Source organism: Chrysochloris asiatica, unplaced genomic scaffold (genome assembly GCF_000296735.1).
Source record: "Chrysochloris asiatica unplaced genomic scaffold, ChrAsi1.0 scaffold00165, whole genome shotgun sequence".
Lineage (NCBI taxonomy): Eukaryota > Metazoa > Chordata > Mammalia > Afrosoricida > Chrysochloridae > Chrysochloris > Chrysochloris asiatica.
The window spans coordinates 3211024-3225686 of NW_006408683.1; the positions used below are offsets into that span (position 1 = coordinate 3211024).

General features: G+C 37.5%; 1 protein-coding gene across 1 annotated transcript in view; it reads left to right on the forward strand.

Moving 5' to 3' along the window:
* Positions 1-14663, forward strand: part of SMYD3 (SET and MYND domain containing 3) — a 1025869-nt gene that overhangs the window by 187710 nt on the left and 823496 nt on the right. Inside the window, exon 2 of the mRNA XM_006871271.1 lies at positions 1597-1660. Within this exon, the coding sequence (XP_006871333.1) occupies positions 1597-1660 (64 nt within the window). The remainder of the gene's footprint in view (positions 1-1596; positions 1661-14663) is intronic.

Below are 14663 nucleotides of genomic sequence, written 5' to 3' on the forward strand. Positions count from 1 at the left end.
GCTGGTAATTTCAAACTGTTGACCTTAAGGTTCATAGCCCAATTTGTAACCACTACTCTACCAGAGCTCTTTGATAGAATTCTTTAGTTTCATCATCACTGACTGTAGTGGTTGGTGTGTAAATTTGAATAATAGTGGTATTAACTGGTCTTCCTTGTAGTCATATGTATAACATATGTATGTTATACATACATATGTTATGTATAACATATGTATGTATAACATATGTATGTTAAGAGCAAGATTTTTAAGGTCAAACTTCTTGGGTTTGATTTGTTGTCTGTGGTTTTGCTATCTGTCTACTAGATCTATACTCGGGGGTAGGAGGCAATTAGACTTTGCTTTATTTAGCCTTTTAAAATCCTCCCAGATTTTATGCTCCATACCACACTCCTCTCTCCCAGGTATCTGATATATTCACATTCTGATTCACTGTGGGATTCTATTCCTATCCTTTCAGTATCACCTGCCACATGAAATTCATGGTGTGGTTCTTTAGTCAGTTTCCCCGGTTCCATCTACTTCTTGTCTCCTAAAAATATATTTAAATATCCCTAAAAGTGGGCATAATAAGACTGCTTACTCTATAGGACTATTTGAAATTTAGTGAGTTTAAAGATATAAAAGACCTGAGCAGTGCCTGGCTCATCAGAAATGCCTAAAAACAGTTCTTATTTTGCCTTTGATGTTAACTTGACTTTGAATGCTCTTGTTAAGTGCTTTGGAGTCACTTCTGACTCATGGTGACTCTACATAGGGTTTCTGAGGCACAGCAGGTGGATTCAAACAACCTTGTCATCCAGTGCTTATCCTACAGGACCACACCAGGACTCCTTGCATGCTCTTAGCCACCTTGAACGACATGTGTCCCCAGTCTATAGTGTTTGTCACTACCAATTTTATCATTACATTTATTGTTGACAGTTTTCATTTTTGTTGTTGTTACTCAGGTGATATAAGAGTAAAATCGTTTGAGCATCGTAACTTAGCAGTCTAAAGTAAAAATTGAATTTAGTGGAATTTAAATAATATTTCACAGAAAAATTATATTTTTTATAATTAAACTATGCCTTAATGTCAACATAAGAATTTTATATTTAAAGAGTATAACTTTCAACTAGTTAATAGACTTGATCTGAATTAAATATAGAGAAACTAACTTTTCTGTGAAATGAAATTTTTTGTCTAAAAGGAATCTCTTAGTATTTAAATGAAGTTTATGTTAAAAGAACATAGTTATTGTGTAAACATCTCACATTGATGGTAAAAGAGGATGTTCATCAATGTGAAAAGGTGAATTTTAGGGGTTTATACATGTGGACTCCTGTGATGCTGTAGGATCAGCACTGGACTGGAAACCACAAGGCTGAAAGTTCACACGCAGTAGTTGCTCCTTGGAAATGCTATATAGGGTCGCTATGAATTGAAACCAACTCAACAGCAATTGACAACAACAAAATACATTTGGAGTGATCAGAACATGCTGACATCAATATATTGATTCCTTTCCTTGTATTATATATGACTCATGCTTTTTTCATTTCATTATATTTGATTGTCACTCATTTCCTAATGTGGAATTAATTTTTTTAACAGGAAGGAAAAGTTGCTACGATGTTCTCAGTGTAGAGTCGCCAAATACTGTAGTGCCAAGTGTCAGGTAAGAACGTTCAGCTTGGATGAAATGTTCAAACTCTGTATTCTTAAATTTGTTTTACCTTAATCTGTTACTCTATTTAACTTTTAAAATTTATTTTAACTGCTATTTTCCCTTCAGTTTAAAAATTAACATATCGAGCTATCAAGACCACTCAAGTGAATCCCTGTGTCATCACCATTGTATTGTATTTGTCTAGAAAGGCTGAGATTACTCACCTCTGATACCAAATGTGTGGTAGATAATGAATCCCATGCTAACTGTTGTTGTTAAGTGCTGTTGAGTCAATTTCTACCCATAGTGACCCTGTATAGGGTTTCCGAGGAGCAGATGATGAGCTTGAACTGCCAACCATGCAGTTCAAATGGATTTGTAGTCTGGCACATTAACCCACAGCGCTACACCAGGATTCCTTATAAGCTACCTGAGCTCTGTGGAAATCTCTGCTTCCTTTCTTGATCAGTACAGATCCCAGCTGCTCCAGAGTCCTTCTCTCTCTGATACCCTCCCACCAGGGTAATGGTTTTTGGCCCTTTCTATCATATGTCAGTTTGATAATCCCTTGGAAGGACTCATATATTAGAAATATGGATATAAACCCCTAGAAGAGGTCTGTGAGAGGTCTGGGTGCCATGTTTCCATGTCCTGTGGGGACACACTTACCCTCCTGAGAGCAAATGTTCATTCTCACCACCCAGGAAGTGCCACTGAGTCTCATCCAAAGCTTTTATGGGTCTCTCCAGGTCTCCCTGACAGATTATATTAAGCTGCTAAGGCTTAGTCTGATAGGGCCCTGGGTGTGATCTGGCTCTCAAGAACCAGGGTCAAAGGCCAAACTCATTCTGTAGCGGGTTCCACACCTTGCTTAAATGTACATGTTGTTTGTTGTCGTTAAGTGCTGTCCTGTCTGCTCTGACTCATAGAGACTTTGAGGTCAAATGCTTATCCTATAGCACCTTAGGAAAGTAGTAATAGTAATAGGAAAAATATACATACACACAATCTAGAATAAATAAATGTCACCTCTATATCTTCTAGGCCCCTGTCTTAAATCCCATTTCCCAGAGATAATCACTCCTAAACTTCTCGAGTGTCTTTTTGGCATTTTCTTGTGCAAATATATTCATATCTATTCATATTTATATCCTCTGCTTTTCAAACAGGTATTGGCTACTTTGGCACACATTCTAGTATACCTTTATTTTTCTTCTTTAATTATATCTGGGGGAAACTTTCTCTATCCTCCCATGTATTACATTCTATGACTGCTTCATAATTGTAATTTCTCTATTCATGAATGATTAAATTGTTTCTACATTTTGATTTGCCAACAATGAACCAAGCATCATTTTATGCATATTTTGCATACTTTTTCAAATTAATTGTAGGATAGATTCTTCTTACTGGTATGGCCTAGTGAAAGGATCTATACACCTTGAATTTTTAAATATAATGCCAAATTACTTTCCAAGAGTTTGAAGTAGTTTACACCTACCAACAGTCTATGAGAGTAACTTCTTTAACATCTTTGAAATTCTTTTAAAGAGGTATAATTAAAATTCAGCATGACCTTTTCTTGTAGCCTTAAGATGAATTATTCAGTAATGAATATAATTATGTTCTAATGAGTTGCCTCATATAAAACTAATTGGTAGGCTTGTGTCTGTGTTACTTGCCCCCTACTCATCCTTTGTGTTTCTTATTTTGGTATATAGGTATGTGCATGCAAAGCTCTTTTCCTTTTAAGTCTAGGCCAGGCTTATCTAAGGAATTTTCTACCATCTCACTTTGTCCTTTGAAAGTAATCTCTAGACTACAAATGTTGTTGTTAAGTGCTGATTTATAACTATGCTTTATAGAATTTGTGAGGCGTGGCTGGTGGGTTTGAACCACTGACCTTGTAGTTAGCAGTCAATTGCTTATCCTACAGCACCATAACAGGACCCCAGGCTACAAATAGAATGATCCCAAAGGAAAAGAAGCCAAAAGAAAAAAATATTTAGGAGCCCCAGATTCTAGTGATAATTCCACCATTCATTAGTAAAATTATCCTGTGTAAACCACTTAAACTCTCTAGGCCTCAATTTCCTAATCTGTGCTAATAATAATTACTAACATTATTAGACATTTACCAAGTGCTGTTTTATTCCATTTAATCTTTAAAAGGAGTCCTGGTGTGGTGCTATAGGTTAAGCACTTGCTGCTAACTGCTGGATCAACAGTTCCAACCCACCAGCAGCTCTTTGGAAACCCTATACAGGGTCTCTATGAGTCAGAACCATCTACAGGCACTTAACAACAAAAACAATGGTCTTTAAAAGAATCCTGTAAAGATTGTTGTTGTTAAATACCATTGAGTATTTTTCTAGGAACAGATAGCTTCATCCTCCCGCTGGGTGGCTAGTGGTCTCTAACCTCCAACCTTATGTTTTGCAGTCCAGTGCTTATCCTTCAGGTACTGTTATTATATTAATAAGGAAACTGAGCTCCACAGAAGAACCTCCCAAAGTTCCTATCAGCATTTAACAACAACAGTACTTGAGTTTCGGAAATAAGCTCAGGTGGTTAGACTCTCACTCAGCAGCCTGAATGGTGCTAACCTTTAAAAATTGGTGGTTCACACTCATCCAACAGTTCATTTGAAGAAACTCTGATGAACTTCTTTTGTAAAGATGATAGGGAAGAAACACCCACAGAGAAGGTCTACTCTGTAACACATGGAGCCATCGTGAGTCAATGGCAGCTAACAACAGGAAGTCAGTCAGACTCCAGATGTCTACCTCTTCATGGAATTCTCAATTTAACTTTTTGCACTAACATTTGGATTAGGTCTACTTTCTCATTGTTTATCATCATCTCCTTACATTTCCTGTTTTTTGTTGTTGTTTGTTTTAAAAGGATTAACTCTATCCACAAGGGACAAACAACAAAAAAAAAAAAATATGAAGTTACTTATAACATTTCCTGTGAAAGTAAAAGAGATTCCAGATTTACATTAACAGCAACAGTAACAAAAAGCAAAAACAAAACAAACCCATGCTTTTCCTACAGGATAGCATTCAGTAAAGTTGTGGTGGTGTTTTAGCTATTTATTCATGTGGAACTGAGTTACATGAGTCAGTGAATATGAAGTTAAGAAGCCTACATGTGGGACGCAAGAATTATATTACTTCTGAAATAATGTTTTAATGAGCTTCCTTTCTAATCTTAATGATGTAAAGTTACTTTCAACCCTGTTTTTTATGAATTATGTTCCCTCCAATGATACCGCTTCCTTTTGTATACACTAAAAGAAAAAATAAATAAAACCATTACCTGATTATACTGAGCAGCAGAGTTTGTCTATGGGCACATAATTTGGTTCATTACAGTGCATGGATATTTATTACATTCATTAGTTGTTTACTGTAGCATCTATGGCAGTGTCATCTTTAGAAATACTGTGGAAGGAAAACATAGTGAAACATATCATACATAACACCAGCTAGTCCATGTGTGCATACATGTGTATGTGTTTCGTGTGTAAAGATGGGCAGGAGTCAAAGATTGACCAAAACATATGCATTTAAACTGCTCTGTTTAGCTCAACCTTAAACTATAGCATTAAACATTGTAATTATTGTGGATTCCTACAAAGCAGTGCAAAATTACATTGACAAACTGAACTATAAACAGGCGGCAAAAGCACTTGGAATAGAAATTGATAAGGAGGATATGAATTTATAGCATAAAATTTATAGTATGTGTACCCCAGGGGAACATAATTTTGACTCACTGGCTTAGCATTGATGTGTGGGGCTATCACTTTAATTGAGTAGTCTGGGAGAGGCTATGGGGATATTACAGAGTATAATGTGTCCCTTGTGCCTGTAAGGACTATATCAGTGCAATTATGGTTCATTTTAAAATATAAGCAATACAAAAATACATTTTGACTATAAAAATTAACACAGTATAGAATAGTATGGAATAAAACATGAGTTTTCATCTCAGTCTACTTACACACTTACTTCGGTTTTCTAGAAATAATCCTGGTATCTGTTTTGTTAGTGAAGGATACATATAATCTTAATGTATTGCATATATATATATGAGATTATCTATATAGTGTACTCATGCATATTTACTGCTGTATACAATTGAAATTTGCTTACTTACTGTCAATATTGCAGCATATAAAAATTATTAGTTTGAGAATGATTTTCATAAGAAAATTTAGTCTGCTTCTCTTTGATCTTAACATCAGCTATGATCTGATTGCAACTATTTTCCATATGTTGTAGTTGTTAAGTGTCGTTGAGTCAGTTGTGACTCATGTGACCCTGTATAGCCTCATCTTTTTTCCACAAAGTAGCTGGTGGGCTTGAACCTCTGACCTTGTGGTTCGCAGTCTAGTGCTTATTCTATACAGCCACTGCATGCCTAGTTTCCAGATATGACATTATGTGACACTTCGTAGTAGGGGATAGATTAGATAAATACAAAGTCACTGATGGCTGAAACATGTGGGTCAGTATTAGAACCAGTGTTGTATATTGTTGTTATTAGGTGTTATTCAGTTGGTTCTGACTCACAGTGAACCTATGTACAATAGAATAAAGCTCTGTCCAGTCAAAACAGTCCACAAAGACAATGTTTTACATCCTGTTTTTAATGAGCAGCATCTGAGATCCAAAAACTCATGAATGCCCATCTAAAGTACAACCATTCGTCTCTCCATCTGAGGAAGAAAGAAGAGTGATGAGAAATGAAGGTGCGTGGAATCCAGTGAACTAATGGCACAGTCAATCTCCGTGACTCTGAGAACAGAAGATCTTGATGGTGCCCAGCTACCACTACCAACTTCTCTGAAAGGGATCACATTAGAAGGTCCCAGATAGAGTGGCAGAAAATGTAGGAGACTAGAGGTACCCAAGACTATGACCCTTGACCACAGTCAGGCAGTTGATAGGTATATAGGGGGACAACAACACTGGTAAGGTATGTTCACCATGGAATGGACAATCATTCAAAATCAAAAGGGCAACATTTAACTACGGACAAAGTTGAGAAGGGATGGAAAGGGGGATGGGATGGAAATAGGAAACGGGGAGAAAGTGGGATTAACTTTTATTGTTGCATGAGCGGATTGCAATCATTGAGATGAAACCAAGTGTATGATTTATTGACTGTAAAATTGGTGATCTTGTCTGTAAACCTTCACTCAATTCACAATAAAAAGTTAAATAACAAAAAACCTACTGTCTGGTCCTGTACCACCTTCATATTCATTGTTATGTTTGAGCCCCTTGTAGCAACCAATGAGATGTCAGTACATCTCATTGAGGGTCTTCTTTTTTGCTGACCTTCTACCTTACCAAGCATGATGCCCTTCTCTATGGCTGACCTTCCAGATAACTTGTCTAAAGTATATGATATGAAGTCTCTCCATCCTCCCATCTAAGGAACATTCTGATTCTACTTCCAATAAAGATTTGTTCATTCTTTTGGTAGTCTACAGTATATTCAGTATTCTTCACTAATCCCATAATTCAAAAGCATCAATTCTTCTACATTGTCTAGCTTTTACATGTATATAAGGTGATTGAAAACACTGTGGCTTCAGCCAGGTGAACATTAATCCTCAAAGTGACAGCTTTGCTTTTTAACCCTTCAAAGAGTTTTTGGCAGCAGATTTGCCCAATGCGGTAATGATTTCTTGACTGCTGCTTCCATGGGCATTGATTGTAGATCCAAGTAAAACAAAATCCTTGATAACTTTAGTACTTTCTTTGTTTATTGTGATGTTTATTGGTCTAGTTGTGAGGATTTTTGTTTTCTTTATGTTGAGGTATAATCTACATTTCAAGCTGTAATCTTGATTCTTCAATCCTCTTTACTTTCAGATAGCTAGGTTATATTATCTGCATATTGCAGGTTGTTAATGAATTTTCCTTCAATCCTGATGACACAGTCTTCTTCATATAATCCAGCTTCCAGATTATTTATCATACAGACTGAATAAATGTGAAAAAGGATACAGTTCTGTTGGACACTTTTCTTGTTTTAAAAATAGGCAGTGCCCTCTTGTTCTGTCCTAAGAACTGTTTCTTGGACAGAGCATAATTAAATGTTCTAAAAATCTCAGTGCTAGCCATAATTTGTTATCACTGCTGACATCAGATAGATCTTGGCTGAAAGCAGAGTATACAAGATGTTTACCTGCATTTTACTGATATGCAAAGGCATTCAACTGTGTGAATCATATCAAATTTTGGACAGTTTCCTGTTGATATACTGATGCAACTATTGATCATTATTTTCAGCAGAATTTTACTTATGTGTGATACTAATTATATTGTTTGATAACTTCCATATTCTGTTGAGTCATTTTTTTGGAATGGGCATGAGTATGAATTTCTTCCAGTCAGTTGGCTACATAGTTGTTTTCAAATTTCCTGGCATAGATGAGTGAACACCTCCAGTACTTCATCTCCACTGATATTCCACCAATTCCTGGAGCCATGTTTTTGGCCAGTGCCTTCAGTGCAGCTTGGACTTCTTCCTTCAATACCATTGGTTCTTGATCATGTGATAACTCTTAAAATGGTTGAACATAGACAGGTTCTTTTTGGTACAGTGACTGTGTATTCTATCCATCTTCTTTAGACGCTTCCTACATTTAATATTTTGTCCTTGTTGTTGTTGTTATGTGTTGTAGAGTTGGTTCCGACTCATAGTGACCCTGTACAGGGTTTCTGAGGCTGTCAATCTTTACAGGAGCAGAAAGCCTCATCTTTCTCCCACGGAACAACTGGTAGTTTCGAACTGCTGACCTTGAGGTTCACAGCCTGATTCGTAACCACTACGCTACCAGAGCTCCTTATTTTGCCCTTAGAATCCTTTAATATTTTAACTTGAAGCTTGTTTTTTTTTCTTTAGTTTCTTCGGCTTGAGAAATGCCAAATATATTGTTCCTTTTTGGTTTTGTAACTCTAGGTCATTGCACATTTCATTATAGTACTTTACTTTGTGTTCTTGAGCTACCCTTTGAAATCTTCTGTTCAGTTCTTTTACTTCATCATTTCTTCCATTCACTTTTGATATTATGTTCAAGAACAAGTTTTAATCTCTTCTTTTTATTTATAAAATAATACTTTATTGTGATTTTGGTCAAAGTTGACAGCAGATTAGTTGCCCATTCAACATTTTATACATAGCCTGTTTTGTGACGTTTGTTGTAATCCCCTCAATGTTCTAACACTCTACTCTCTTTCTCCCTGGGTTCCCTGTTTTCATTTGTCTATCTTTTCTATTTCTATCTGCCTTGAGAACTTTGCTTTTGGGCAAATGGTGCCTTTTGGTCTTATGTAGTTGCTGATTCTGAGGTGTACATTCCTCTCAGGTGTTATTATTCACTTTATAGGCATGCTTGTTGTTTGGCTATAATGTGATCTCAGAGTGGGTTCAGTTTGAAGGGCCAAAGTCTCAAGGATTTTACCAGGTCCTATCAGAATGGTAAGTTAGGTCTCATTTATGAATTTGAATTTCGTTCTTGATTTTTCTTCCATTCTGTTCAGACTTGTTATTATGATCTCAATCACAGTGGTTGGTAGTGGTGAGCACCATCTAGTTCTTCTGGTCTCAGGCTAGGCTGTGGTTTGTGTGGTCCATTGTTGTTGTTGTAAAGTGCTATTGAGTTGGTTCCAAATCATAGCAATTCTGTATAGTGTTTCCAAGAAGCAGCTGGTGGGTTTGAACCACCGACTTGTGATTAGCAGCCCAGTGCTTATCCTATAGTGCCACACCAGGATTCCTGTGGTTCATTAGTTTTTTGTTTTCTTCACTCTTCTCTGGACAGGAAAAAACCAATTTAACCTTAGATGACCATCAACAAGCTTCTAAAACTCCAGTCGCTACCCACCAAGGTAGGATATATTGTCTTTCTGGACTATAAAATGCCAATTGTTCCAGATGACCCTAAGGCCTCAAATTCAGCATCTCAGTTTCTTCTGAAATTTTCTGTTCAACTGTTTTATTTCATAATTTCTACCAGTTGCTTCCAGTCAAAAGCAAGTTTCAGAGTCTCTTCTAACATTCATTCTTGTCTCTTTCTTTCTCTCTCTCTCTCTTTCTTTCTTGTCTTTTGAATGTCTTTCTTTCTTTTTGAATGTCTTGTCTTGTCTTTTCATGTATAATTTCATCCCACAGCTTGTCTGGTTTTCAATCATTAGTGCTCAGTGCATTAAATCTATTCTTCAGATGGCCTCTAAATTCAGATGGGCTATACTTAAAAATTGTTCTTTGTGTGTCATTGACTTGTTTTAATTCTTACATTTAAGTTTGCACATCAACAAACATCTGGAGCCCTGATGTTTCTCTTCCCACTTTACATCAGCTTGCTGACTCACCTCATCCACTCTGTTTTTCATTAGAGATTTTCAAGATTTTATTTCTATCCTTCTCCTTTCTCCTTAGTTTCAGATCCATATACACAACCACTTACTGAGCACCTCCAACTGGCTGTTGCACAGGTGTCTCAAATGCCATGTCTAAATTTCACCACGTTATTTCCCTCCAAACCTGCTTCTCATGCTTTCAACCTCTGTGAATAAACTTCATCAACCACCCAGCTGCGTAAGTCACCTGCGTGTTTTCTCTGATTCCCAGTCTTTTTTGGTTCTACCACCTGAATATCTTGGTTCACTTCTCTCTACCTTCCATACCAATACTTTTCTTGTTACCATGATATCTTTCCTAAATTATTAGCTGGTCTCTTTGTTGCCACTTTTGCCAATTCCTGAATCATTCTAGAATGGAAACATAATGTTATTGTTATGGATTAAATTGTAGCCCCTCAAAAACATGTGTTGTAAATCCTTATCCTATAGCATCACACCAGGACTCTATTATTCTACATTCTTCTCTAACACTGCAACTGAAATGCATCAATTCTTCTTTGACTCCTTATATAGTGTGTAGGTTTCACATACATACGAGGCTATTGAAAACACCATGACTTGGGTCAGGTTCATCTTAGTGCTCAAAGTGACATTTTTGTTCTTTCATATTTTAAGAGATCTTTTGCAGTAAATTTTCCCAATGTGGTGCATTGATTTGCTTTCATGACTGCTGCTTCCATGGGCGTTGATTGTGGATCCAAGTAAAATGAAATCCTTGACAACTTCAGTCTTTTCTTTGTTTATAGTGATGTTGCTTACTGGTTTACTTGTGAGGATTTTTGTTTTCTTTATTTACACTGAGAAGTTCTGGTGTGGCACTGTAGGTTAAGCACTGGAATGCTAACTGCAAGGTCAGTGGTTCAAACCTACCAGCTGTTATTGGAAACCCTTTGTGGGGTGATTATGAGTGGGAACCAACTCGAGGACACTTAGAAACAACAGTGCACACTGATGGCTATATTCTTTGATCTTCCCAATGGTTCAAGTCCTCTTTCACCATGCAAGGTTGGAACATCTGCATATTGCAGGCTGTTAATGAGTCTTCCTCCAATCCTGACACTGCATTCTTTTTACATAGTTCAACTTCTCAGATTATTTGCTTAGCATGCAGACTGAATAAATATGGTGAAAGAATACGACCCTTTTCTGACTTTAAACCCTTTGGTCTGTTTGAACAATCCTTACCATACAGCAATTCATACACTAATTAGCTTCCTTAAAAATGAGTATCTGTTCCAACTAAAATCCAATTCTTAACAGTATTCAAAATGTATTATTGAACTGTCCAAGAAGGAGACAGATGTTACAATAATAGTGTGATAGCATAATGACTATAGTATGTAAGAAAGAGGAAATACATTGAATTTTTCTTTTTTGCTTCAATTAAAAGATAATTATAGAGTAATTACACCTATGAAGGATTTAAGCATTAGACTGTTGCACCAAGTTGGAGGCTCAAACCCACCAGCTGCTCTGTGGCAGAAAGATGAGGCTTTCTACTCCCATAAAGATTTATAGCCCCAGAAATCCAATTCAGGGTCATTGAGTGGGAACTGACTTGACAGCACTTAACAATAACATTATTAAGTTAAAAAAAACCAACAACAATTTTATTATCATTATTATTGTATTCTTCAAGGTAGCATAATATACCATTGTGTGTATGTACCACAGTTTGTTTATCCATTCTTCAGTTGATGGGCACTTTGGCTGTCTCCATCTTTTTGCTATTGTAAATAGTGCTGCTATGAACATTGGTGTGCATATATCTACTCGTGTTATGGCTCGTATTTCTTGTGGATAAATACCAAGTAGAGGAATTGCTGAACCATAAGTATTTCTATTTCCAACCTTCTGAGGAAGCGCTATATTGCTTTCCAGAGAGGTTGGACTATTTTGCAATCTTAGCAGCAATACAGGAGTGTCCCAGTCTCTCCACATCCTTGCCAGCATTTATTGTCCTCAACTTTTTTGATCTTTGCTGTTATTGCTGGTGTGAGATAATATCTCAGTGTTGTTTTGATTTGCATCTCTCTAATGGCTAGTGATCGTGAACATTTCTTCATATGTTTGTTGGCTGCCCGGTTATTATTATTGTTGTTGTTATGTGCCATGGAGTCGGTTCCGACTCATAGCGACCTTGTACAGGGTTTCCAAGGCTGGAAATCTTTATGGGAGTAGAAAGCCTCATCTTTCTCCCACGGAACAGCTGGTAGTTTCAAACTGCTGACCTTGCGGCTCACAGCCCAATTCGTAACCACAATGCTACCAGAGCTCATTGTAAGTGAGAACAATGCATCACAGCCTTTTATATTAACAATTGGGAAAATATAATTAATAGATAGGCACCAAACCTTTAAAAATGGATCTAGTCTCAAGATATTTAGAAAAGATCATGCCATACACTGTATATGTCCTGTTTTTTTTTTTTTTTTTTTTAAGGCATGTATTCCTATTCTTAAGAAAAAATTTCTTTTAAGAGGTACAGTGTATGTGGAGTCATGGTGTGATGCCACAGGATAAACACTCAACCTCAAGGTCGATTTGAACTGCAAGGTCAGCGGTTCTACCAGCCATTCCTCAGAAATCCTATACAGGGTCACTATAAGTTAGAACGGACTTGAAGGCTCTTAACAACAACAACATTCTTATCCTTCCCGCACCTTTCTTTGCTTTTTGTATTGGAACAGTCATCCTTTTCCATTTTCCCTGACTGTTTTGTAAATTGCAGACATTTAACACTGTACCAACATGTTTTAGATTCCACTACTTCCTGATTTGCCTTTTATCTTTCAGCCATATTTATGGCCTTCAGTTTTCTTTCCTCTGATTTGCAAATGTTGTTTTTTTAAATGTATATTAATATATACATCTTCCTTATGGCTTCTGAGTTTTATTCCTTGCTTAGAAGCACCTTTCCAGCCTCAGTATTACAAAACATTCCTTGTGTAGAGTGACACTGATGCTGTGGGCTGTCAAGACCGTTCTGACTTTTAGCTACCCTGTATAGGGTTTTCAAGGCTGTAAATCTTTGCTAGAGCAGCAGTGGAGTAGCTGGTGGATTTGAACTGTCCAGCTTGTGGTTAGCAGCCCATTGCATAATCCACTATGCTACCAGGGTTCCTTTGTTTAGAGTGATGTTGTTGAAGTGCCATTGAGTCAATTCCGACTCATAGCAACACTATATAGGGTTTCCAAGGAGTGGCTGGCAAGTTAGTAGTTCAATACTTATTCTTCAGTGTCACACCAGGACAATTCAATGATAGTTATAGAGTAATATTTTGTTGTTTATTTGATATATATGAGGGGACTTCAGAAAGTTCAGGAAAATGGAATTAAAAGATAGTGGAATTTTTCCACGAACTTTTTGAAACCCAATTTTGGTATAATGACCATCTTTGTAATTTAGTTTAGCTTGGTGGTTTTTCAATCCTAGCTACACATGGATTCCCCTGCGGTGATTAAAAACAATTTAGAGGAGTTCCAGTTTTGGCGGGCAGCAGAGACAGCCAGGTAGGAAAGGCTCCATGAGGGAAGGATTGAAAACCCAAAGAAGCTGCGCTCACAGAACAAACCAGAGCTCTGGATCTAGCATAAGATACAAGGTGTCAGTTTCTCACATATGTGCAAGTGGAAAAATCATGATATAAAGGAAAATACTGCTAGTTAGGAATCTCTCCAGACAGGACTCCCTCTGCGGCCACCCTGCCCGGCCGGAATTCAGAGGGTAGGGCTACAGCCAGACCTGCACAGGAAACCAGCTGCTAAAAGCAGTGCAGTGACATTTGCAAAAGGAGGTGTGGGGGGATTCTACACATTTTTTATGCCTCTTCCCTTTTGTGCCTTGTTTGCCCAGCTTAGCTTCTGCATATGACGTTAGCCTAGGGGTTGCAGCCCTAAAACTAACTTGTGCAGGACCCTTTACTCCGGCCTATCTATCAAGAAAAAATCAGGGCCCCTCAGGCCTGACAGATAAACCATATGAACAATCTGTAAAACCCGAACATAAAAGGATGTAACTATCTCAAATATTACACTTCCGTTTGTGCACATGCAGATACCTAACTGACTTTCAAAGACAAAAATAGTAGACAATCTTTCTCTCATTAGCTTCTCAATATCTATCTGCGCACCTCTACTGTGTAACTAGAGGAGGGGCCTGAGCAAGCAGACACCTCCACACACTGCTGGAAGCTTCTACGGTGCATACACACAGCCTATATAGCAAGGCAACTGGACAGTCAGCCACAGTTTTTTAAAAAATGTTTTACTGTGAATTATGTGAGATTTACATGGGAGAACATTAGTTTTTAAATTCATCCTATCGTATATTGTTTCATTGCCTAGGTTACAATCCCCTCCATGCATCATCAACCAACCAAACGGTACACCCTATAAGTCTGCCCCCTGGTCGTCAGCACACAGCCCCCCTCCCTCTCTGGGTCTAGGGTCCCCAGCTGTTCCATCTCTCCATGTCATCGTCTCTGTCTCCAACTCTGGTGCCACTGTTTCTCTGGGTAGGATCCCGCTCTCTGCTCTTCTCCCTTGATGGTCCCAGGGACCTC